General features: G+C 31.8%; 3 protein-coding genes and 1 pseudogene across 5 annotated transcripts; 2 read left to right on the forward strand and 2 right to left on the reverse strand.

The window, feature by feature from the left end:
• The first annotated feature begins 200 nt into the window (after positions 1 to 200).
• LOC100788012 (protein DMR6-LIKE OXYGENASE 2) lies at positions 201 to 3047 on the forward strand. Its single transcript, XM_003548033.5, has 4 exons — positions 201 to 478; positions 580 to 827; positions 982 to 1303; positions 2619 to 3047. Exons 1-4 carry the CDS (start codon positions 260 to 262, stop codon positions 2865 to 2867), a joined length of 1038 nt encoding a protein of 345 aa, XP_003548081.1. The 5' UTR covers positions 201 to 259; the 3' UTR covers positions 2868 to 3047.
• A 1347-nt stretch (positions 3048 to 4394) lies between these two features.
• On the forward strand, positions 4395 to 8994 carry LOC106796387 (anthranilate N-methyltransferase-like; annotated as a pseudogene).
• Positions 8995 to 10697: 1703 nt separating this feature from the next.
• Positions 10698 to 12849, reverse strand: LOC100790668 (protein CURVATURE THYLAKOID 1B, chloroplastic). The gene is made up of 6 exons (XM_003548038.4): positions 12419 to 12849; positions 12139 to 12242; positions 11961 to 12047; positions 11788 to 11850; positions 11178 to 11215; positions 10698 to 11047 (listed from the first exon to the last, which is right to left on the reverse strand). The coding sequence occupies exons 1-6, from the start codon at positions 12573 to 12575 to the stop codon at positions 10990 to 10992; spliced, it is 507 nt and encodes a 168-aa protein (XP_003548086.1). The 5' UTR covers positions 12576 to 12849; the 3' UTR covers positions 10698 to 10989.
• A 10648-nt stretch (positions 12850 to 23497) lies between these two features.
• LOC100783582 (transcription factor bHLH57) lies at positions 23498 to 26570 on the reverse strand. 3 transcript variants are annotated; one of them, XM_006598803.4, is made up of 4 exons: positions 26033 to 26570; positions 24962 to 25579; positions 24187 to 24636; positions 23498 to 23870 (listed from the first exon to the last, which is right to left on the reverse strand). In XM_006598803.4, the coding sequence occupies exons 1-4, from the start codon at positions 26063 to 26065 to the stop codon at positions 23775 to 23777; spliced, it is 1197 nt and encodes a 398-aa protein (XP_006598866.1). In that variant the 5' UTR covers positions 26066 to 26570; the 3' UTR covers positions 23498 to 23774. The 3 variants fall into 3 exon arrangements, with proteins under 3 accessions (XP_006598866.1, XP_025981990.1, XP_006598867.1); XM_026126205.2 differs by lacking the exon at positions 26033 to 26570 and adding an exon at positions 25676 to 25954; XM_006598804.4 differs by lacking the exon at positions 26033 to 26570 and adding an exon at positions 25671 to 25949.
• Positions 26571 to 27107: the final 537 nt, after the last annotated feature.

Below are 27107 nucleotides of genomic sequence, written 5' to 3' on the forward strand. Positions count from 1 at the left end.
TAAAACTTCTGTTTTTGTTTTTATGGATAAAATAAAGCTTATGTTTTTTTAAAGCATTACCATGTGAGTGAATATATTATATATTACCTCATAAGTGGGTCTAGTGCTGAAGTCATGCATACTACGTAAGGATGAAGCACAATCGATTACCCCATGGCTACAATATAAATTCAGGTGCCAACCTCATCAATTTTCATACCCTAATCCGTAGCAGGAATCTACAGCACCATCCTCCATAGCCACCACATCATAGCCAGCAATGGCCACCACAAAGCCATTGTTAACCGACTTAGCCTCCACCGTTGATCGTGTTCCCTCTAACTTCATCAGGCCCATTGGTGACCGTCCAAACCTTCAGCAACTTCACTCCTCCATTGCTTCTATTCCCATCATCGACCTTCAAGGCCTTGGTGGCTCCAATCATTCCCAAATCATCCAAAACATTGCACATGCTTGCCAAAATTATGGCTTCTTTCAAGTACATATCAAACTATACACACATACATTATTGTTATTATTGTTATTACTTTTTCAAGATTAATTAATTGTTTGCTTGTGGGTGTGATTTAATTTTTCAAGATTGTGAACCATGGGATTCCGGAGGAGGTGGTGAGCAAGATGGTGAATGTGTCAAAAGAGTTCTTTGGTTTGCCGGAGAGTGAGAGGCTGAAGAATTACTCTGATGACCCAACCAAGACCACAAGACTCTCCACCAGTTTCAATGTCAAGACTGAGAAAGTTTCCAACTGGAGAGACTTCTTGAGACTTCACTGCCACCCCCTTGAGGATTACATTCAAGAATGGCCTGGCAACCCTCCATCTTTCAGGTTAATTAAGTACTATTATATGTGTTTTATTCTTGAGTTAAGAAGTATTATCAATTAATTAATATTGGAAAATGCATTTGATCCAAGTTTATGATTTTAAGGATAACTATTGCAAAAAATAAGTTTATCATTTAGTTTATGTTATTAATTTCAGGGAAGATGTGGCGGAGTATAGTAGAAAGATGAGGGGTTTATCACTGAAGTTGCTTGAGGCAATCTCAGAGAGTTTGGGGTTGGAAAAGGATTATATAGACAAAGCATTGGGGAAACATGGGCAGCACATGGCCATAAACTACTACCCTCCATGTCCTGAGCCAGAGTTAACATATGGTTTGCCAGCTCATGCTGACCCAAATGCAATTACTATTCTGCTCCAAAATCAAGTCCCTGGCTTGCAAGTCCTCCATGATGGCAAGTGGCTAACCGTCAATCCTGTTCCTAACACCTTCATTGTCAATATTGCTGACCAAATTCAGGTATTTAATTTCTTCACTCAACTTTTAAATATTAAATTTTAATTAATTATGTCATCAAAGAGGGAAAAAAAATACAAAAAAGGGTAGCCTTATTTCTTAACTATTTCATCTTCTTTCACTAGAAGGATTTACTAGAATTATTCAACACAGAATAGTAGTATAATTTTTTTTTGTTAATGTATGAATCGTTATAACGGAACTCACTGACATCTGTTTAGGCTTTACTAGTACTATTATTAATTTTCTTGGTGTGTCTTTCTCTTTTTAGCATGCGATATTCAAATTATAGTTACTTCCTCGTCTCTAACTTTTTTTTTGTTAAATGAAGAGAATCGTGATTCTCGATCCAGTTGGGATATTACAGTAATTGTTAATACTACTAATAGTCTGATAGATTAGGGAAATCCGTCAAATTAGTTTGTTTGTGAAATAAGAAGTATATATCTCTTTGCAGAGTCAAGAAAGACAACCAATCTCATTAAGAATTTACGGTCAAATTAATCTGTTCCTCAAATAGGGTGTATGATTATTAATTTCAATTCTTAAAATTATTGAAATTCTGAAATCATTAAGATTTTGACTGTGATTATTGATTTCAATTAAACTTTAAGTATGAGCACTTAAGAAAATTAAATTAAAAGACTATAAAAATTAAAATTAAAAGTATTTTTTTTTTAGTAATATAGAAGAAAAGGTGTCAAAATCTTGAGATACAACCTTTATTGACTAAGGCATCAGTACAATTATGATTTATTGGTCTCTTTAAAAACATGGGCAACTCTGACGGACCTGCCAGTCTATATTCAATTATTAATCACATGCTGATTAGCTTGAATAATTCTAGATCCTTTCTGCCATAAAATAAATAAAGTAGTAATTATATATATATATTAAAAAATAAGAAGCATTTAATATTTTCTTTTTTAACAACTAATTTTTTTTTAACGAGATGTATTATATACTCTTTGACTGATATTTTATGTATATTTCTTAGCTAGACCTGTATCTTATCTCTCCAATCGCATTAGATCTTGTTAATTATTGATGAACTCGAGTATCATACCTTCATTGTTACTATCACAGTTTATTATTATTAGTAAACACAAATTGAGTCACATGTACCATACATGACGCGTGCTTATGATAACATATCAATTATATGAATCAGTAATTTATATTTTATGTGTAGAGTTTATAATTGTATGTTGGTTCCATATAAATACTAAATTAAAGTTAAGAATGAGGCAAGAGTGATAACATTTTTATTTGTTTTTATAAATACTTATACTCATTGTTGTGGGTTTTGGAAAATTAGGTGATAAGCAACGATAGGTACAAGAGTGTGCTGCATCGAGCATTGGTGAATTGTGAGAAGGAGAGAATGTCCATTCCAACATTCTATTGCCCTTCACCTGATGCATTGATAAAACCAGCACCACAACTCGTAGACAAGGAACATCCTGCGCAGTACACAAACTTCACATACAGAGAATACTACGACAAGTTCTGGATCAGAGGACTTTCAAAAGAAACATGCGTGGACATGTTCAAGGCTCAAGATTAAATTAGCTCAACCATATTGCTGACAAAAATATGCGCGCACACTAGTTGAAGAACTTTAGTTTATCTCATTTTGAATATTAGACACCAGTTAATGAGCTTTTAATTTAGGTGAAAGGTCTTCAGAGTTTTTGAAATTTGTACGTAGAGATCTTTTTATACACAAATAAAATAAATTATCATATGATTTGCGAGTATTGATTATTAATACACATGATAATTTTTAGTTTATTCATGTTTTTTTTTAAAAGATCATTTCTTTTGTTTCATATCTTTTTTTTTTAATTATTATATATTTTTTCAAAAACATTTTAATGATCACTAAACTACCCATAATTAATCAAGAGAAATTAAAGGATAAAAAAAAAGGAGTTCCTTGTGGGATTCTTTGCTAATTTAAGCATGATAGGGGGGTTTATAAATATGATATTCTTTTATTTCTAATGATATCATTATGATCACATCATCATTTTGATGATGTAGCACTTATTATGATGATCATTATGTGTACATTTAAGAATATATGTTGGTTGAATTCAATCAAATAAATTTAAAATTAAACAAAGATAGTTGTCAAATATACCTTCCATCTTTACTTTACATCCCATTTTTTTTTTTTTTTAAGTGTATCCTTTTTTTTTCTTTTAATGAAGATCACTACACCCCCTTCTACTATGCAACTCGAGACAAAACTTAAACCCCCCTATCTCTTATATTCACCTAAATCAAAATGAAGCACCCAAATCAAACTCAAACTAGCCTTACGACAAATTGATTGGCACAAATTTCCTCTCAATTTGTCATTTGGATTGCACAGCACCCAAGTCCTAGAACGCGTTTCTTCACTTTGATTTAAACTCACTGGTATCAAACTCTAGCTGCAGCGATCGATGTTATTTGAATTGATTGATGGTTGCTTCAAAAATTAATTTGATGAATTCTATAGAATGGAGGAATTCCTTATCCTGCTTTGGTCTTTAAGTAGGCCTAGAAATTGGGGATTTGTGTTTCCATGATTGGATTCACTGCACGAACTTTTCTGAATTACTATGAGAGAGTTTGGGCAAGGGATTTCCCTAATAAGATTCCTTGATAAGGTTTTGAAGTTTTAGTGTTACTCATTTACTTGAATGTGTTCCCTTGCATGTTTTCATTCGGTGATGATGGCAATGAGATAATATGGAACGAAAGAAAGAATGAAGGGGACAGAGAAAGCGGTATACTAACTTCTGGAAAAATAAAAAAAGGATACAGTTGGAAAAATAATAAGTGTAAGGAGGTGTACAAGTAAAGATGGGTGGTGTGTTTAGCAAAAAGCCATAAACAAGTTGTTGCTAGCTACTAGTGGCATGTGTGTTAATTATATTGTGTGGTATTTTGACTTGGATAAAATCCAGAAATAAAGTATTCTTTTATCAATTACAGACAAGATGATTAAATAAAAAGATTGCCCAAGATCATACTTGGAAATCATCTAGCAGCAACAAGCTTGTTTATCCCGAGGTGTTTTGATCCTCTCATTGCAGAAACTATGGCATTTAGGTGGGCTATCAAGACCTCGTCTCAGATGTGTTTCTTGAATATAATGTATGTTTGAGATAGATAACCAGATTCTGTTTTCGTGCTCTTATCATTCCAGAGCTATTGAGGGATTGCTAAAGACTTACTCATACAAAACGGGGTTGTAATACACCTAGGGATTATAAATGTTGCAGGCCCAAAGGATTTAGGCACACAAGGGAGATTAAACAAGAGATTTCTCACTAAATAAATTGTCGAGCATAAAGTGCTTCATCACTTCGTCAACCTATTAGGTTTATTAAAAACTTATATTATAACATTAATTTTTAATTTCCTAATTTTTTTAAATTAACGGAATAATATTTTTTATGAATTAACGTCTTAACAATAGAAAGAATTGATTTTTCAAACAAAATTTTCATTCAATTAAAAGCTAATTAATACTATTACAATTCACCATTAAAAACATTACATTTATAGGCGCGAGTTTAGCTTTTAACGAAAATTTTATACTAGTTAAAAACTTTACACTTATAAACGTGAGTACACCCATACAAACTTTATACTTTATTATATTAATTAATTAACATTATCGTTTATACAATTAATTCAATCTATACAATTCATGTTTAGTGGGCCTAATTTTCGGCCTAACTAAATAGTTTATCTAGTAATGGGCTCAAGGCCATAGCCTCACTCCCCTTGTCATAAACATGGCCCCCATCATTGGTTAAGGAATTATAATTTTTTTTAAATGTATAAATCATAGAAGAGCATAAAAAAACTTATGGGTATTGTAATTTTGAGTCTTCCAATAAAAAATTTCTACTCTTAATTTCTTGATTAGTGTCCTTAAGACACTTATTAGTATTTGTTTTTTTTAACCACTGATTTTTGGTTGTTCGATAGAAATTTTGAAGGTATTTTCACAAACTTTGGATTTGGTCATGAGACTAATTCTCAGTTCGACATGTAGTTATATTTAAATCTCCCGGTACCTCTCCAAAATTATATTTTATGAAAATTGTACATCATTTCCCATAAACTCAACGTTACCAATCAAATAACACTCATTGAGTTGTCACAATAGAGTTTTATGTACTCTCTACTGTAAATTAAAAAAATTCAACTACGTGTTATGTGTAAAATTGACATATACAATAAGTTATGTTTGTATAAAAGTTGACTTCCGTTGAACGAAGAAACAACATTTTTTCATTTTTTTTTGCTCTTACGTTTACAGCTTTGGAAAGCGCATAAGAAATTTCCAACTGATTTTACAAAAATACAATAAATAGTAGCATTATTTAATAATCTCGAAACATATAATAATTTTTCCTAACAGGAGCTGCCATGTTTTCGTCTATTGTCTAGCTAGTTAGTCCATTGTAGGAGAGGATACAATACAAGTGCATCTATTGTGAGTCACATTTTAGGTTATTATTAATATAGTAAAGTTTATTTTAAAATGTGACGATTAATATAAAAATGCTTAATTTATAGGAAAAAAACCATCGAACAATTTCTTACTGTTCTTACATCAAAAACTTTTCTCCATAAATTTATTTACAATTTAATGAAGAGTCATGCATATGTGTTAACTATGTCACATAAGATCCTAGCTGTAAAGGCTTGCTAAAACGAAAGCTTCTGTGTCCATAATTCAAAGGTACCAACTGAAAGATGCAATTCTGGAAGGAGGTAGTCCATTCAACAGGATCCATGGCAAACACGTGTTTGAGGATTTCAACATGAACTCAAGCTTCAATCAGCTTTTCATGGCAACAATGACCAACCATGCGACTTTAATTATGAACAAGATTGTTGAATCCTACAAGGGGTTTGAGAACATCAATAAGCTGGTGGACGTTGGAGGTGGTCTTGGGGTCACTCTTAACATAATCACTTCTAAATACCCTCATATTAAGGGTATCAATTTTGACTTGCCTCACGCCATAGAACACGCCTCTCCCTCTCCTCGTACGATCTCTAATTCATAGATCTAGTTCAAGATTATGTTTGATGAATGCTGCAAAAGAAAAAAAAAACCCCAAAAAAGAGGTCAATGGCACATATATAATCCAATAAAATTTTTCTATTTCTAAATTCCTTAACCATTAGCCATCAAAACCTATATTTTAGCCATCAACTTTTTTTTTTCTTTTAAACAAATATTTTTGAATAAAAAGTTTGAAAAGATAAACTAAAATAAAACACCGCTTGAATTTTGAAACAGTTTTTATTATTATTATTATTATTATTATTATTATTATTATTATTATTATTATTATTGATGTTTACTTGATTTTGACTGATTTCAACCCTTTATACTAGTTCTTTGGTAAGCTAGAGGATTTGTCTGGACAAGTTACCTTCTTTGTTTATGAATTAACATCCGATCTTTTTGGTTTGGTTTTAAATTTTAACAACTATATATGGTATTGCCCTTTCTCGACATTTCACATAATTCATGGTTATAATTTGAAGTGAATCAAGTGATCAAGTCAGGAATGCTTATTGAGCTAGCAATGCATATATATATCGAACAACTCATGATGGAAATTCTCGAGGTTTGATCTGTTTCACATTGTCATGACCCTGATAAGATCAAGTCACTTGATGATGAAATTTATAAAAACTATATAGGAATAGCCGTTGTTGAAATAAACAATTTTAAAAATTACTCAAATATTAAATGTGAAGGGCCAAATTGCTTTGCACAATTGAATTATCTGTTTCTACCTCTGTCATCAATATTAAATTTGAATGATAAACATGATGATGCCGAATTACACTGTTTAGACATAATCCTGTATTTTCTTTTCCCCAAAGGACGTTCAAGAAGCATGCCACTTTTCTACTTTTCTTTTTTTGTTGGCTAGTGAAGATTTGGAGTTCCACCTTCCTCATAAAACGATATATGGTTTGTAACATGCCACATTTCGGATATACCGATAAAGCACCAGTAATTCGTGTTAAATATGAATTATATATATAAAAAATTGATAACGCATTCTTTTTTAACATTCTCTTTATGATCAATTGAAATTTATTAAAAATTACTAAGTTTGGAAGGTCTTATTTATTATTTAATAATTCAATCTCTTGATTTATACAGTGACTGTGTGACTATATAGAATTTATCAAAATTTATAATTTTTAATAAATTTTACAAAAAGATTTTAGATAAAAAGTATGTTAGCATTCCTCTTTATAATATACACATATAAACACTTTTGCCAAATTTGTGCAGCTCTAACGCAAACATACGCATCACTTCTAGTCACATTTTATATTTGTTATTATAATCAAAGTTCTTAAAAAAAACGTGACAATTAATAAAAAGCAAAAACTTTTCTCCATGAATTTATTTGGAACTCAATGAAGAGTTGTGTTATATACTTATATCGTATAAGATCCTGTTGAGAACTGCTAAACCGAAGGTTTGTGTGTCCATATTTCCAAGGTACCAACTGAAAGATGCAATTTCTAGAAGCAGATATTCCTTTCAACATGGTCCATGGCAAACACGTGTTTGAATATTCTGACATGACCTCAAGCTTCAATCAGCTTTTCAAGGCAGCAATGACAAAACGTGCAACATTAATAATGAAGAAGATTGTTGAATGCTACAAGGGGTTTAAGCACATCAATAGGCTGGTTGACGTTGGAGGTGGCCTTGGCGTCACACTTAACATAATCACTTCAAAATTAGAGGTATCAATTTTGACTTGCCACGTGTCATAGAACATGCCTCTCCCTATCCTGGTATGATCTCTAGTTTATAGTCTAGTTCTAGATGTTGATTGATGGTTCAAAAGAAAACAAAAAGACCCAAAAACAGAGCTCAATGTCCCCACAATCCAATAACCATTTTCTGTTTATAAATTCCTTAACCATTAGTCATCAAAATCTACTATATATATTAGTTAAGTAAGACAAAGCTTAGATACAATTCCTTAGATATTTTCAATACAGCTCTCTAATTTGAATTGAAGCTTACTTCCATAATTCTAAAAGTCTGCATTAAATCTCAATAAACTCAAATTCTAATTGAACAATAATATAAAAAATATTGAAGAAACTCCATAACATGTATTGTAACAAATTCAATTTTCAAATCATGTAATGGTAATTGATTGCTGGTGTTGAGCATGTAGGAGGAGATATGTTTGAAAGTGTGACACAAGGAGATGCCATTTTGATGATGGTGGGTATTAAGTATATTGCAAGTCTAAACTGTCCTTCTCTTTAATATGTCATGTTCATGCATGCATGAGTTTCATTAATTTATTTCCATCAATAAAATTTGCTGAATTAATCAAATACGCCTATGGTAATTTGTACAATGTGTACTTCATGATTGGAGTGATGAATGGTGCTTGAAGGTGTTAAAGAATTGTTATGCTTCTATTCCTAGTGATGGAAAGGTGATTGTTGTGGATGGAGTTCTTCCATATGAACCGAAGACAACAGATGCAATTTGATGTGCTGATGATGACTACAAATCCAGGAGGGAAGGAGCGAAGTGAAGAGGAATTCATGGATTCAGTGGCATTAGATTCACATGCTTTGTCTCTGACTTATGGATTATGGAGTTCTTCAAGTAAATGTTATATCATTGTATGTCACACGTGCTGGCTGCAGATGAAATAAAATAAAATTAGAAATTGCAATGTCTAGTCTTCACATAATGAGTAGACAAGGTTGTTGGAATTAATAAAATGAGCAGACGGATTTTCGGTTCTTTTATGCCATTAATTTACTAGAAATGATTACAAGACTGAAATTATTCTTTTAATTAAAAATAATATTAAAAGCTGTATCAAAAAAATTATCCTTTCAACCAGCATGTTTACAGTCAACCTACTTGCAATTAATTTTCTCTTATCACAAGAAGTCCATATCATCAAAAATATATTACTTACATACAAGGTTTATGTTTAATATTTTTGTTGTGAAACTTATATATAAGTTGTTTCCAATAGTTCCTACATCACTTATTTCATTTAATGATTATCATACACCACTTGCTTCATTAATATTATATCACAAAAAATATACAGAGGTTATTATAATTAGTCAACAATGTATGAAAGTTAAATATTATTAACGAAATAAGTGATGCCACGAGTTATTAGCACTTTATAGTGTTTTTTTTAAAAGCAGACACTTTATAGTTATACTTATATATGTTTAATTATCATTAAAAATTAATCATGAAGACACATTTTTCCGGTCAAAATTTAATTTAATTTAATATTTTGATATTCATTAATGGCTGAATTCTGCCAAAACTTAATTCTGGGCATAGTTTAATCGTCATGAGCTTAAATTTAAAGAAATATTAGATTGATCTAGTGATAAAAAAAATCATTCAATTAACAAAAATTAACTATTAATATTTATCCATAAAAAACACTAGCTCAAATTTGGGTGCATTCTTCCCAGGTAGTAAGTTACTTCTGTTGTTTAGCGAAATAAGTATACCCTACCGTGTGCATGGCAGAGATTCTTTATGTATTTACTGTGTGACTGGTTTACTCTTTCACTCAGAATTGATCCACGTATCCAAAAGCCTATATTTGTGGCTTCGGCGTCTTTAAGCATCGTTTGATATTTCCTGTTAACGTGGATCCATAACTAAAGACATGCAATTAATTTTAATCTATTAATAGTTAAATTAGATAAGTCGTTTTAATGAGAACTTATACTTACATTCTAAATTTCCAGAGTTTAATTTTAAAACACTTGCCTAAAAATTTTGTTTTCATTAATTAATCAATTATAGATCATTTTATTTACTTTTATAAGTTTATTAAGAAACTTATCTAAATGATCCCTTATTAATTCTTTGGATAAACAAGTCAACTGAGTCATATTTTTTTTTACCATATAAATTTAGGAAGAAATGATGGAGTTTCAGTCTAAGATAGGAAAAGTCTTCGGACTCAAAAGACATTTACAAATTACTTATATTTATCTCATTCTAAAAAGATCAAAAAGACAAGGGAAGACTCAAACCTACAACGTATTAGATACAGGACTATGTTTTGCTGCACTCAGACATACCCGAGGTTTCTCTGAAATATATTTATTCCTACACACTGTCTACGATACTTTTTTCTAATACATTTCTTCTCTCAATCTCTCTTCATTACATTACCTGTTTTATCTCACCCATCTCTCTTTTCTCTCCTAATTGTAGAAATAGTTGTAGGAATAAATTCCTAAATCTCTTTGCATACTTTACATAAAATGAAATGGAAATATTTTATCAAGGTTGTGTGAAAGCATGCTGCATGGATAGATATAACAAATATGTTCATGAAATAATCTTTTCAAACTTCAAAGTCATTGAATTCAGCTCAATGAACTCAATTGCTTTTTCTTATCCTTGTAATCAAACACTACACAGATAATTGAGGAAATGAGTTTGTCTTAAAAGTGGATCAATATATATAAAAAGATACAATTTTTTCAGAACATATTAAAGTATGGTCAGAAGCTTATGGCAACAAAATGAAGCATGGTGACATCTTCAACAGGAAGCTGCAAGATATGACTCTTTCATGTCAACAGCATCTCAGCACTTCCTAACACTTTCAGTTGCTCCCCAGTATTTCGTTGTATGTTTCTTTTACTTTCCGTACCAAAGCTTCCCTGGTATTCAATTAAACAGGTTTAAAGACAACTTCTTTCGATGGGAAAATTGTTGAAAATCATTCATCATCAACTTAATGATGCATTGTACCAAATTATAGTAAAAATATTAAAGTATAATTGTGCTCACCTGTCTGGCTTGAAAACTATGTTCTTATATACAAACCACTGCAAAGAAACAAGTAGAAGATGAATGATAGGTTTTCATGGAGATAAAATCCAGTATTACAAGACTTAGTTTTAGAACCATTCTTATGTATTTGCAATTGTTAAACCCCCAATATTTTTTTTGGCTATTCTGTATTTGTTGAATAGTGCCTCACCCTGGTTAAGGGAGTTGAAGTGCATGATTCATTTGTTAAACCAGTTAGACAACTATCATACAAGAAGTTAAAAAAAATATTATAAAAAAGAAGATAGTAGAAACTAAGGGGTAGAAAAATGTAGCAAGAAACTAGAGTAAGTTTGGATTAGCTTATAAACTTTTCAATTGAGAGAAGTATTTGATTCCCAACTTAAAAAAAGGTACTTATGAAAACATTAGATGAGAGAACTAATGAAAAAGTAGAGGTACAAAAATTCATCTGAACTTATGCATGAAGTTTGATTCATTTATTTTTCTATTGTAAGTACTTATTGCGAAATTAAACCAAATTGGTTCTAGATTCTTAACCAATTCTTATGAGCATAGATGGTGTTAAGTGTGTAACTATGTCAGCAATTAAGCATAATTTACTTACCCCAGTGTATCCAATGCCTACAATCTCAAGAATCCCAGGAATCAAAGGAAGCCTATCAATTGCCTGTTTCAAAGTGATGTAGTAACTGCTGAGGACAATCTCAAACATATGATCATAACTAGCAGGCAATGATAATCAAATAATTCTAAAGAATAAACATTTAAATAACCTACTGAGATCAACCCAACTGAGCCCCACAATGCAACCACACCAACCAGGGCCAGTGAACTCACTGCATACTTATCATCAACTTTGTCCCACTATGCAACCAACATCAAGTAATTCTAGTCAGAAAAACATGAAGAAAAAAAAAAACTTGAGATGCACATTAAAAGAATTAGAGACTCTTACAGTTTCTTGAAGAGTCTTGACAATCTCTGGCACCTCAGTCGGGGCAGCTTCAGCTGGTGCCTCTCCTGTGGCCATTGCCATAACATTTCGAGCAATACTGCGACCTGAAAAGCAACAATCACCAGGATAAGCTCTAATATCAGCTTAAAATGTTTTCCAAAAACTAACTTATGAAGTAAGTGTTGTATCTCAGTTAAATACACTATTTTGGCCGCATCACTAGTCAATGTGGGACATAAGGCATGTGTGAGCACTTTAAAGTGTTTTGTGAGTGACTTACAATAAGCAGTGGTCTTCCATGAACAGTTCTGAGAGTGCAAAAGGGGAGAGGGAAGGCTCACACATTGTGGTGAAGCAGCTGGTGACTGTCTTGGAGCCTTGCAATCATGAAGGGTGGAAGAAGAGGATATAGTGAGAGCAGAAGAGGTTGAGGCCATTGCTAGTGAACCCTTATTTCAGGCTATAATTTTAATTAACTGTCCTATGAAAGACTCTTCTTGAGTCCACCAGGGACAAAATGTGGCTCAAGTTCCTTTCCTTTTTTTTGGTGTTAGAAGTTATTGATATGTTTCTTCTGTTTCTAAATTTTTTGGCTGTATTAATTTCATTAGTGTTTGATAATTTGGAAATGAATGTGGAGATGCTCTTCCCACGGTTGGAGTTGCAGCAGAACCACTCGTTTCTTTTCTTCTGGATAGTGTGTGCTGACATGGCTGCAAGATAGGACTTTTATGGTATTTCAAAGGATAGGAGGTTCCTGGTTGGGCTTTTTGAACCCAAAATTGCTTGTAGTTTTTCTGTTTTTTGAAAGGGCCAAATCATGGGAAAATAATACACCTAATTTCAATAGTTGATTGAGACCAACTTCTTGCAACTACTTAAAAAAAAAAAAAAATGGGTTCATCTTTCAACCAGAAGACTAATAACAGGACAAAATATTTGACATGTCTAACAATAAATAACATTAAATATGTTGTTGGAAGAAGCTTTAGAGTAACTAAAAAAATGTAAGTCCCCTTGTCATACAATAAAAGCAATCAACCAATTTTAAAATTGAGAAGCACTTGAAATCAGCTAGGATAGTTTACGTAGGTAAATAGTACCATGGAACCTAGCTTGAAATTGGTTCCGATGGCTGGATGCAATACATGAACAAGTTAATTTAATAAATGTATTTGTACGATTCAAATTTAACAATTTTAAATTGTGTGTTATCATTTTGCTATTTTAATGTTTGCGAATCTAGTTTCTCCAAAATATTTTCTATTTGTCAAGGATGCTACTTTACTTTGTAATATGAACAGAGTTTTTTTTTTTTTTTTAAAAAAGAAGAAAATGTCATTGAATATTTTATCTTTATCACTAAAGAAGAGAAGTATAGTTTTCTTTCACTTCAAATTTATTTATGTGTGTATGAAAAATACTTCTCTTTTATTAGAGATTTATATGCTAGGCTAAAATAAAATTTTAATCCTTTTATATTTTTAATTATATTTAATTTGTGAACTTATAATCTCATAGATATTATTTGTCCTTTATTCCTAGACCAACTCTAGTGAATTCACGTCAAGAACCTTCCAGCAATACATCAAAATCACTATGCATCAGATTTGATGCTAGAATCCATTAAGTAAGCGTGGTAAATTTACTAGATTCACTTCTAGAGATATTTCTCACACTTCATCGTGCATAATGCATTAACACAAATGTTATTCTCTTTTAATTATCCTTACCTTAAGGTATTGGTTGACTAGACCCAAACATTAACTGTAATAAGATCAACATAATATATCAATCCAATTTTTAAATTCAAATTAACGAAACGGAATTAAGATCATATGTACTCACCAAACATTACTTTGATTTCTCGTGTATGTAATGAAATCAAATTGCGATATGAAAATGTTAAGGACATCCACCAAATGGACTGAGGCAGAAATTAATTTGGATAATCGTAAATAGTTGACGGCCCGGAATGGTCTTAGGTGACACCTTAGCATAGATCCATCATAACAAAATCTTGATGCCTTCGAATTCGATGGCCTTCTTCACATATTTTTTAATACAAAGTTTGAAATTGAAATTTAATGAAACTTACAAAATCATCTCTCTCATCTATTTGATAAATTTCATACATGACGTTATATGTTTTAATAAAATTTAGTTAATAATAATGAAATGTATATTAAAGTAAATGATCATATTTAATAAGTAATTTTAGTTATCTTAACTCTTTTTATTATTTGAAAAATTTATTTGATTGATAGATAAATAAATTTTTTAAGTAACTATTTTTTAGTAATATCTAATATTTTTAAAATGTTAACTTCTCATTTTTAATTTTTTATATTATATTTTTTATTCTTAAAATATTTATTTATTTTTCTTATTATTCTTTTTAAACATGTCATTTATGCCATTGTATATATTCTAACCGTGAGTTTTATCGAATATTTAAAATTTAATAAAATGACTTAAAAGCCTTCAACTACTTTTTCAGTTATGTAATGTGTTGTTATATAATGTTTCTTACTTTAAATTTCCAAAACAGTTTTTCAACCTTTATATCCAACTACCATTTCTTCATACATGTGAAACGAAATTTGAAAAAAGTTTCTAACAAGCATTCTCTTTCAGGTTAATTATAAAAGGAAGAAAGAAAAACCCATAAAAAATTGCCTTCCTTTTTTTTTTATATAAAGGAGTCAGTACATAAGTAAAAATGAGTCAGTTAAGGAGTATTAAAATATTATTGCTGATAACATTTCAAGGAAATTAAAGAGAATATATATATATATATATATATATATATATATATATATATATATATATATAATTAATAGGGTTAATTATTATAATATATATTTGTTTTTTTCTTCCATTCATGATCTTTACCTCATTTTCTCTTGTATTTTGTTTTTCCTTTCTCCCTCTCTTTCTAGTATCTACTACCCGAAAATTCCGCTAAAATGGGGTGGATATGTTTAGAGTTATCCTGATTAATATTTATCTTCTTTGTTTTCTTCAAAATAGAGCATAGCAATTCATCCATATATATTTCACTCTCATTTCGATAAATATGTAATAGCTAAGACATTTTTTCTTTAGTAAGCAAATCTACACTCACAAAGCACTATATAGCAAGGACCACTACAACTTCACCTAGTGAAAGAGACGAAGATTGGCAGTAAATAATTCAAATGGTTGAAAGGTGAGAGTCACATTGCTCTTTTTACTAATATATATATATATATATATAGGACCACTACTTCCCCCTCCCCCACCCCTCTCACTCATGAGTCCCTATTGTACAAATATGTTTTTGTCTTTGGTTTAAACTTCATCTCAATCCAACACTCGATCATCATGTCATGTGATTCCATGCAGGGCATCTTTTGCTGGTATGGGTAGTGTGTGCAAAACAGAAAACAGAATTATCTAATCTAATATGTTTTTTTTGTATAATCAGAAGGTGTAATTCCTCCCACAACCCATTTTTGGATAAAATGATACCTCCAATTATCATTTCATGTTTAAGTCAAAGATTTAACTCTAAACCTTAATTAAGGGACTCAAGTATTGGATCGTGCCAATTTTTTGTTATATAATCTAATATGGCATCACATTCATTGCTTCCCCGAAACAAAAACTCACGCTCTATAGTCTCTACCAACTGCATTATGAGCTCATCACTCTCATGAGTCATGACCCATTGCATCAATCACGCTTGCTTACCCTTCAACACAATATTTCAGTACATTATTCCAACCCACCATACCGGACAATACTCATGTTCATCATTTTGCACGAACTAGCTAGACACGTTTTTAATTGTTCAATCTGTGTGCCAACCTAAACAACAACAGTTCAAGTGTGGTAACTCTATTTGTAGAGATGGGGTTATATTAGGGGAACCCCAAACCGACTTAACTAAACTAAAAAAAAGAATTTGGATGGGTTTGGACAGGTCAATGGGGGTAAGTGGGTTTAAATTCGGTTTCAAATCTTTTAATCCGTTGGTACCTGATCCCACCCAACAATTAATCATTTATTGTTTTATTTTTAGCTGATTTTGTAGCCTTTTAGTCATCTAATTTCAATTAAAGAGCTCAATTCAAAATTTTATGGACATTAAACAACAAAGAAAAAAATTAAATGATAAAATTTGACTTGATAATTGATAATATGGGTCCAACCCGAATGAATGAATTAACTAGGAATTTAAAAAATAAAATAAAAATTTAAGCCCAAAGTTTTTCGACCAATCTGATTGGATTCAGCTATCTCACTCATAATCCATCCAATCTGAAGACAAAAAATTATCAAAATTAGGCCTGTTTTGTAACATATTGGATTGGTCCGAATTGTCAGAGTTATACCCGAACCCGACCCATCCTCAACCCTAGGTTATAAATATTAAGAACCGTATTAATATTGATTTGATTTGTATGTAATGCAAATAGTCCATGTTTTCACATAAAACAAAAGGTAAAACTCAAATTATGGCTTTCAATTTAAGTTAAGAACGTACTTTAATTTTGAAAATTCTAATGCACATTGAAACATATACACGATATAAGATGCATTTAGATTTTTAAATTATATGTATAACATCTCTTTTCTAAAAGTAAAAAGGCAATATAAAAATAATCTTCTAAAAAAAATTCTAATTTCTAAAGGAAATTAAGGCGAAAGCTATTTTTAGGTTATTTTTTTAAAAAAAAAGCTTATTAAAATAACACATTTTCTTAACAAAAAATATTTCATTTGAACTTTCTTCGAAAAAGCACACAAACTAAAGCCTAGCTATAATCTACCTTTAATTTGATTAGCCGACTTTTGGTCAAAGCATGCGTCGCCGCATGGTAGTGGACTCATATCCACGCTGAAAACATCCATCTCCAACTTTCCTTAAAAATTGCGATTAGAAATAAAGTATTGCAGTTTAAATTTTTTTCTAAAAAAAAAGATTTATATTTGTTTAATTAGCGTGACATAATTAGCAATTACTTGTTTATCTTAAAATCTTTTCTCATTGTATACTCTTCTTATCATATCCACATGAAAGATTCATAAATAAAATTTTGACGTTAAGAGAGGCTAGCAATAAAAAAAATGTTAATGGGTCAATTACTTGGGTGAGGTTTAATTTGTTTGTAGTTTGATGGCACACAAATTAAGTGGAGAGGCTAATATAAATATAATTAGGTTAGGTTCCTGAAAACCATATAGTCTGAGTAGTCTCAGAGAGAAGATCTCTGCCTCTCTGTGCAATGATCTGCATGCCTCACAATTCGAATCTCTGACCCCTCTTCCCCACACTCACACGTCCTAACACCCCAAAACCAATGGTCAAAGACACACAGACAAAAGAAAACAAAAAACAAATGCCCTATTAGCTAGTTAGTGCGCAATTCAACTATTTTTATTTTGTACATATATAATATGTTGGTTTCTGATCAAACCTCAGAACAGAACCTAGCTCATTTCTAACTTCAAATAAGTGGAAAGTGGAAGCTCTAAACATTTTTAACTTTTCACCACCGTGACGCTGTAACTGTAAAGTTGATTGAAGAAAGAGGCCAAGGTCAGAATCATAAAGGTTCTCTTTGGAATTTGAAGCGCCTAAGAGACACAATTATAACCAGCTAGATCTGGCTGTTGTTGCTCGTGCTCTATGGTACGATCACTGTTTACCCGAATTAGTACCAATTTGCAATATCCAATCTTATTATCATTAACATTTTGGTAACTCTGTTGTCAAAAACACATCAACAAGAATGGTTGGTGCAGATGCCTTTGTGTTTGTTGTGCACCCTTCTGTTCTCTCTTATCACTATGTATATACTATCTTATTCACATTGCTACCAAAAATAAGGGCACGCACTACCAAACCCGCTAACAACTTGATACAAGTCAAAATTTCAGAGACAGGTTATAGACAAAAAATAGAACATGACCCCAGATTAAACCATTTTTTTTAAAGATTTTCCATGTATCGGGGAGATCAAGATTGATGCAATGTTTTAATTGAAGTGATTGCTTGCTACCTTGTATTTTCATTAGGAGATCGAGTATCAATATGAACTAATAAAAAACAAGTATCTGTATGTTAGACTCGCATCATAAATGAGTTAGAAATAAATTTTAATGATGTTTTAAATTTTATAATTGTAAAAAAATTCATTGAGGTTTATTTCAATTCTTCAAAATTCAATATTAAACATAAAAAAATAAGTGTAAGTGGAGTGGATAACAAAAGTAATCCTATATATGAGTCATTTTACAATTAAAAAATGACAAGATCTTAAATAATAAGGCATATTATTAGTTGCATATTGTCCATCAGGTGAATATTACAAGTTCGAGTGTTTACAATTTATTGGTCAGTTAAGGAAGATATTGGTACCCTTTAACATATAGTTTTGGGTACATATAGTACCCTTTAATTTATTTTAATTGATTACTTAATTCATATTATGCTATGTCTGAATAATTTGTTAATGGGTTAAAATTAGTTTGGATTTGATATTTAAAGAGAATTGTCAATTTTGAAAACGTTGTGCAGTGTATAATCATTCTTTTAAAAAGTGCAATTTTATAAATGATGATAAAAACAAATCATCATCACCATTTTCTTTTTTGTCTAGAAAGAAAAACGGACTTGGATTTTATGCATTTATGCAATGCACTGTCCCATCCCCATCACCTGTGAGGGACGTAGTCTTATAACATGCATTATGCATAGTCAAGTAACCCGTGGGACGGGCTATGCTAAGCAGGAAATAATAATAATAATAATAATAATAATAATAATAATAGTGGCGTAGCGTAGGTCAATAATTTGCATTTAGCAATAGTTGTGTTGACGTTATCATAGTAAACCAATACCTACAATGAGTATCAGCCAGGTTATGCAAGCCACATAATTCAGTAAAATCCACGTTCATTTATATGAAATCATACTAAGAATAGTACTTCATTTAACTGCTAATGCTATTCCTATGTGTCTTCCTCTATTATCCTAGTCTTTAGCCACCAATCATCTCAATTGATTTATTTAATGGTTAAGAAAAACTGAAATAAAAAGGGAAGATACCTTTTTTCAATTGTAAGTTTTAGGTATGCAACAACCAAAAATAATTTAGAGCATGTTTGGAAATAATCTATTTTAGAAAAAGCAATACTATTTGAAAGAATAAGTTAGTAAATAGTTTTTTTTTTTTTTCTGGTGGTTAGGATAAACATCGATGAAAATAGAGTTTTAATTGATTTGATTTTTTGATAAAAAATTAAAAAGAAGGAAATGTTACTTTTTTTATTATGCGGTTTAGGTATGCCACAACCAAGAATCAGCTGGAGCATGTTTGAAAACAAATTATTTCACAAAATATAATTACCTTTTTTTTTTGCTGGATTTCAAAGTTGTGTTAATAATCCACTATTGAATCTTATGTAGGCATGATAACAAGGGCAAGCAAGGTGGATTTAACCTCCCTGTCCCTCGCCCCCGACTTCCCAAGTCCTCCTTGCCTCTGCTTTTGATCCTTGTTGGGGTCTAAAAATTAGATTCACTCCTGTTCCCACTTGGGAATCGGGTTTCCTTACCCCACCCGTCTTTAATCCTATCTTGTCCATAAAAAATGAAGAAAACAAATTTTTTCTTATAATTTGACTGAATTTATTATAATATTCTAAATTGAAATTTCAAGTAAAAATTGTTTAATTTCATTTATTTTTTGATAGCTTAAAAAAAAAATAATCATCATGACACATTATTCATCAAGGATGAAATTTTAAGTGCTTAGTGTGGAACAAATTAAGTAAAGAAATGTTTATTTTAATTTTTTTGAGCTAAACATAAAATTAAGTAAAAATAATATACAATTATAAAAAAAAACAATAATTTCATACATAAAATAAACATTAATCTATTAAAATTATGAGATTATAATAATAATTTAAAATATTTATTATATCAAAATATTAATAGGTGGGGGACATGGGTAAGAACCAACATCTCTAATTTCATCCCTAAATCCAACTTTTTTAATTGAGAAAAATTTGAACCTTTCCAATCCTGATTAAATTTTCTCCTTCAAAGTTGAAACGATGTCATGTTTAATCTATGAGTTGAAAATACTTTAATTTTTTTATTGATTAAACTGTTTAATAAAAGAATTGATACTTTATGAAAAAATGTGCTCTTCTTTTTGGATATCTTTAGAATAAGGCTTACATTAATCATTCTAATGATAGAATGAAAAAGCGAGACTAAGCGGGAAGTTCGAAGGATGTCTATTATTTTCCAATAAAACAGTCGCTTAGTCCAAGAACTTCCGACAAGTCTTCCTTCTGGTTTAATTAATGTCAAGGTTGGTGTTGTTGCCCGAGGACATGGTGCCACCATGCAAATCTTAGATATTTTATTTTGTGAAATAATTTGTTTTATCATGGTGAAAAAAATTGAGAAATTATTCTTTACAATAAAATTATAAAAAAGTAAACAGTTTATATCATCGTGAAAAAATCAAGAAGAGGAAAAAGTATAAAAATAATAATCTCAATTAATTGAATTCATTATCTTATTTTTTTATCATTACGTATTAATGTGAAATATTTTTTAATTTTATTAATAATTATTTTTTATCAAAAAAATGATTAGTCATTTTAATAATTTATTTCTCGTACTTACATTTTTTCCTACAAAAATAAACGAGTCAAATCTAATATTTTATTTAAGAGAATTGAATCTAATTTTACTTATACAAACCATAATATAGTTGGATGACATTTAAATTTAATTAGGGAAACTACTTGATCAAAAAAATATACTGTATATTATATCTTTTACAAATCTCATTATAAATTTTTTAATATTTTATACTAAATTAAATAAAAATAAATAAATGTAATTTTTTTACATAAACACTTGTATATTTCCATAGTATTAGCTAGAAGTGTCAATACAATAGGGCACTAAGCTTAGATATATAGCCACCCTTATTGGGGATTGTTTTTCATTAAATTAAATTTTAAAATTTAGATTGAAAGTTAGCATATGCCTATAATCCTCAAGGACGACACCAAATTTAGATACATCATCCTTTAGTTGAAGAATTCTATGTACTATCATTTTACAATCTATCTCAAAGCTCACATTCTACATTCCTATTCCTATGATCGATTAAAAAAGTAAATATATTTACTGTCTTAGAAACATAAAAAAAATTAATTTTTACTATACAAAGTAAGATTATTAAAAGAAGAATATTATAAGAAGATTTATTTTAAATTGATTTTCAATGTTGACTTTCTCCTTCATGTCAAGATCACGCACAAAGAATGATTGGGAAGTACCTAAATTTTATTCATCAAACCCGTGACTTGGGAGCTCTCATCTACAGTGAATTTAAATCAATTGCTAATTAACTGTAACAAAATATCCCCAATTGTGATTCTGAAAATGGACCAGCTAAGAAATTTGTCTTTGTATGTACGTGGCTTGACTTTGTGAGCTCTAGCATGCAATCTGAGATAAGGAGTACTTGGATTATGAAAAATTGAAGCAAAGTTAGTAATCATGAGTGATGAATGAAGAGAGAGTGGGGAAAGTTAGTGGCCTGGGAAGGCATGATGGGGTTCTAAATTAATTGGGACAGAGAGAAGCTTGGAGACACAAAGGAAAAGAAAAAAAGCTAAGCAGAAATACAATGGGAAAAGTGGTACACCACGCTAGGCACCAGCAACTCCAGGACCAAAAATGAATAGGACTAAGGCTGGGGTTGGGCCTGAAAAGGAGAGGGTGGTTTTGTCTTTCTGACACATTTGCACATGGGGATGGCTGCTACTTTTGTTCCTCTCTCTGTAATTGCCAGAAAGACAAATGCATTATACAATTTCAATGTTTTGGGAGAGACAAATATACTACTATTATACATAACTTTTACTTTGAGGAGAGACAAATATTTAATATAACTTTACTATTGGGAGAGACGAATATATTATATTATAATGATAATTTGATTATCTCTCAGACCCAGGCAGGGTGTGGGGCTATGGGATTGGGACTGCCCCTTCATCATTATGTTGACTTCCCCCGCTATCCTTGATACAGCTTCTCGTCAAACACCTTTCACCATAGGGAATTTTCCACTACGTCACTCCCTTTTACTCCTTGGCTTTGGAATGATGCTAGCTAATGAGCAAAAATGCACGAACCATTTGCTTAGCAAAAAAAAAAAACAGACCATTTTCAAATTTGACAGTGTTTTCAAGGAGTGTGCCATCCTGTGTCTCACCGGATATAGCTCATTCCCCCTCAATTCTCAATTTCACAAATTTGAATTCCAAGTGGGGAAGATAATACAAAGACGTAATGCCATTGTTGTGAAACTACGAGCTGTGTTTGATTTATCCATTCAAACGATGTCTTAGAATGTGTGTTCATCCATTCAAACGATAAATCATTGTGATCCTGTTATATAGCACATGGATTCTGCCATGTTATAATTATGTCAATTAGCCAATAACTAATTAGGACAAAGGGTTTGTGAACATTTTGTTTTTGAGTGGGTGGAAGGGGTTTACAAATACGACAATCATCAGTAAGTTTGAATTTGAGAAATTAAAGCTTTGAGAACATCACTGTACATAAACCTTTATATACAGATTAGAGACATGTCGTTATCAGCTATATATGTCTTAATCATAGGCAGCATAAATATTATATTATTTCAATACAACTCCTAGTGTACATTCTGTCTTTTCAAGGGGAATATCGTGATAGCATTCACATTATAATAACTTCCACAACTCCTATCAGAACAAATATACAATTTTTTTACTTTCATCTGTATTTCTATATATAAACATATAATATAAAAGTTCATGGTCACTTTTGTATATGCTTACAAAGTAATGCTTTTTTTTTCTTAAGAAATGTAAACTGAAACCATTTTAAATATTGCATTCATACAATAAAATTATACAATACCCTCTATTGTTACAATATAGTTATTTCCTTGAGCACCGTTGCTACTTTATTTGTATGATTATTTATTTATTTTGTTAGATAGTGACAAATTGGATCATGCTGCCATGAACTCGAGGAGGCCGAAAAGAACCCATCAGAAAGTGAGCATATACATTATGAAACATCTTTTATAGTATACGGCCATCACGCAAAGTCAATGAGAAGCATCATTCCCCTCCCTAGTAAATCGTAATGATGAGATCTCCAAAATTTTCAAAGTGGGTCCTCCTTCTTTTAATGGGCCCTACCCTCTATTATCCCCCCACCACCATACCACAATCCATCAGTCCAAAATTCTCAATGCACCAAAGAAAACAAAAAAAATTAACAAGCAATTCACCATAATATCATGCAACAAAACTATAGTAGCATTTTTAATTATAACACGAGAATACATTTGAGCAGAGCAAATAATATATCACCACATGCCTTATCCTCCTTCAGCAGTACCATCATCATCTATAATCTCTGAGCTACCACCTAACATTATACATCTCATTGAAATGTAGACAAGAAATGGGTGCCCTGTGTTCCCCGTTTCCCCATCTTCCTTGCAATGATTCGTCCTTTATTCTTCTGCTACCACTCCCTAAGGTTGGAGCTAGTGGTCTCTAGCTACACCATTAATGAAGCTGAATATTTGATGAACCGTTTCTGCAATGTCACTTGCTGAACATAGCTTACAATCTTCTTCAATCTACATTATTACCACACACCACGCCAAAGTCCAAAAATAAAAAAAGAGAAAAAAAATGTGAATTGTGGTACGGCACAAAGAATATACTAATGTTAAATGAATAGTAATTTATCAAAGGTCCAAAAAGAACTTCCCTCTATAATAAATTATAATTATAATGATAGACAATGTTGGAAATAGGGAAGGTAGGTTTTTGCTTAGATTGCAAGTCAGAAAAGAATAGTACACTGACTTGATTCCACTTTGTAGAGTTGACCATATTTTTTATAAAAAAAAAAAACAATTTGAGGTGAAAACTCAAAAGACATAGTAATACCTTGAGATTGAGGGAGTAAAGGACAGAAGTCTCTGAGGAAGTGATGTTGAGGTGCAGAATGGTTAGCCTAAGGTCCTCCAAAGCAACAATGACCTTTAACAATTGCCCTGGCTTCCTTTGGCACTCAATTTTCAAGTTCACATGGGTTTGAATCAATGTCACTTTTATGTCTGCTGCCTCTGACTTGTTTTCTGCCTTCACTTCATCTCCACAGTTCACTTCATCACTAGGTGATGACCTCATTCCATAGCCATGTGGTGATGATAATAATAATAATGGTGGTGGTGGAGGCTTACACAACATAGTGGAAGAGGAAGAAGAAGAAGAACCACCACCACCACCACCCTCTTCATTCTTTCTCGTCCTTTTTTGTGCCTCGAGGGACTGAAGCAACTGCTCCAACTCCTTCACAAAATCTATTGCTCCCCCAATTATTGAGGCTTGGTCACCCTATACCCCATGGACAACAAATTCAATACATCAATATCAATAAAAAGGATAAAAAAAAACAAAAACCTAATTTTTGAGCATCCGACACTGATAAAGATTGGATTTTTAGCACGGATAAAGCAAGAGAAGGGACTTTGAGAAGGAGAAAAATTGTTACATGCACTTTCTTGGATATTTTTGGTACTGTTTATGCAAATTACACAAGTAAAAATTCTAATTCCTAATTGGATAAACAACATCAAAAAGTACTTAAAATTTCCCTGAGAGAAAATGGGGTAGAAAATTGGACTATATATATAAAATTGATTGCATATAATGCACATACCCTTTGAATATAGGAAGGTGGCATGAGGGACCTAAGAACACTGAGGTGGTCATTCATTTGGCGTCGCCGGTTGCGTTCAACAGCAATGTGAGTCATGCGTTGGTTCTCCACATCTTCCTTGTTCTTGCTTGGCCTTGTTCTCTTTCTCTTTCTCCTTTCCTTTGTTGCTGTTGGCTGAGATTTGGGGCATGTTTGTGAAACTTTCTGTGGTTCCTGGTTGCACTCATAGTTCACTTTCTTCTCAAAACATGAAACTGAAAGTGGGTGTTGGAGCTCATTGCTTTCTGACTTCACTGGTGAGTACTGCATCTCGGACATGTCATGTGTCACACAACTCTCTAGCTCCAATGCTGCTTGCACTTGTTGTGCTTCCATTCTTGGAAAATAGGCTATTCCCTCCCATGGATTCTTCTTGTGCTGCAGCCTCAGAAGTGTTTGAAAGTTTGTCTCTTTCAAAGGGAAAAACTGTGGGGATTCCACACTCTGAAGCATCTGAAGGAATGGCATGTTGTCCTCTAAGCTTGATATCAGAAGATGTTCTTCCTCTTCTAGTCTCAGGCTTTCTTCATCCACCAGAACATGGTCCAAACAATTCACTCCCAAAGGGTCTCCAAAGAACTGAAAAGAAATTAAAAAGAGTTTAGTGCAAGGAATGAGAAATAATGGCAAGAGAATGAGAAGAAGAGAGAGTGAGGTATATTGGTTGTACTTCACTTTCACACCCCCAACTTTAATTGAAAAGAAGGAAGGAATATATGGTTCCATTAACGGGGTTGAGGTTGGGTCAGAATGGAGAAAAAAGGAGTAAGTCTATGCAGGAAAAGTGAGCAATAAAAGAGGAATGTCAACAGGAGGGGGCAGCAGATACATGTATTTATCAGGAAAGTAGTAGAGCACAATGCATTTAATGCAAGAGGAGTAAATGCAGTACTTTTTCTTGGTTCTAGAAATGGGGTTGGAGGAAAAGGAAAAGGAAGAAGAAAGAAAAAGGGGTGGGATGGGAAAGTAAGGAAAAGAAAGTAGAAAGTAGCATCAGTTAATAACAGTATAATAGTAAGTAACACTACATACACAGGAATTGAGGGGTCCTTGGAGCCTCTCCATGATGAAAGCTGATGAGCAGTGATCAAAGTAGAAGTCGTGTTAATTAAATGCCGGTGCTAGTGCTGCTACCTTAGGGCGTGTATGAGGGTGACAAACATTACGTATGGTAGTGATAGCTAACAAAAGAGTGGTAATAAATGTAATTCCCTATGGAGAAGCAGAACGAGACCCAATATGAGTAACAAACACAACACCCCCCGCAATATATTATTATTCCTTTGTGTTTTCTGATATGGCTTTGATACCCTCTTTCTTATATAGTATACTTATATAGAAGAATAATAATAAATGCTGTGCTTGGAACAAGTCTCAGGTCACACAACAGTAGTAGTAGTAGTAGTAATAGGGGAAGGTGATATGATATATGATATATGATATATCCAGAGAGAGAGAGAGAGAGAGGTGAGAAATGAAAGGTGGAAAGTTCTCAACTGGGGTTACAACTTAGAAGAGATATGTTAGAGAGATTGATGCATTTGAAACAGTAGTGTGAAGGAGTGTGTGAAGAGAGAGAGGGAGTTAAACTAAGTTGTCTGGTTTACAAGGTCCCAAGCATTATTGGCGGTGGCAGTTTTGTCCATCAGCGGGGACAGACAGTTGTGGGACTCTCTCACATTTGAGAGATGAGAGAGAGAAAGTACGGTAAAGCCACGAAATATTTTATTTAATAATTAAAAGAAAAATGGAAAATAACTGGAAAGGGCTTCTCTGGATTGTGTGGTCTGCATGATGATGATGGATCATGTCCAATTTCCTATTCAGGCTAATATTAGTTACACATAACAACAAAATCACATTACATACGTAATATTTATAGTATAATATTCTTATATCCAAGTTAGTATTTAAATAAATAATACTTCTTCTCTTTCATCATGATAGTTGTGGTAAAAAATTAATATTATATTAAAAATTAAACTGATAATTATTTTAGAATTTTTCTTACAACAACTATTATAGGACGAAAGGAGTATCTTAATATTGTTACCAAGTTATTAAACGCGGCAGAGCATATTAATATTACCTTGGTCTAATTGAAATT

The sequence above is a fragment of the Glycine max genome, chromosome 16, assembly GCF_000004515.6.
Source record: "Glycine max cultivar Williams 82 chromosome 16, Glycine_max_v4.0, whole genome shotgun sequence".
NCBI lineage: Eukaryota > Viridiplantae > Streptophyta > Magnoliopsida > Fabales > Fabaceae > Glycine > Glycine max.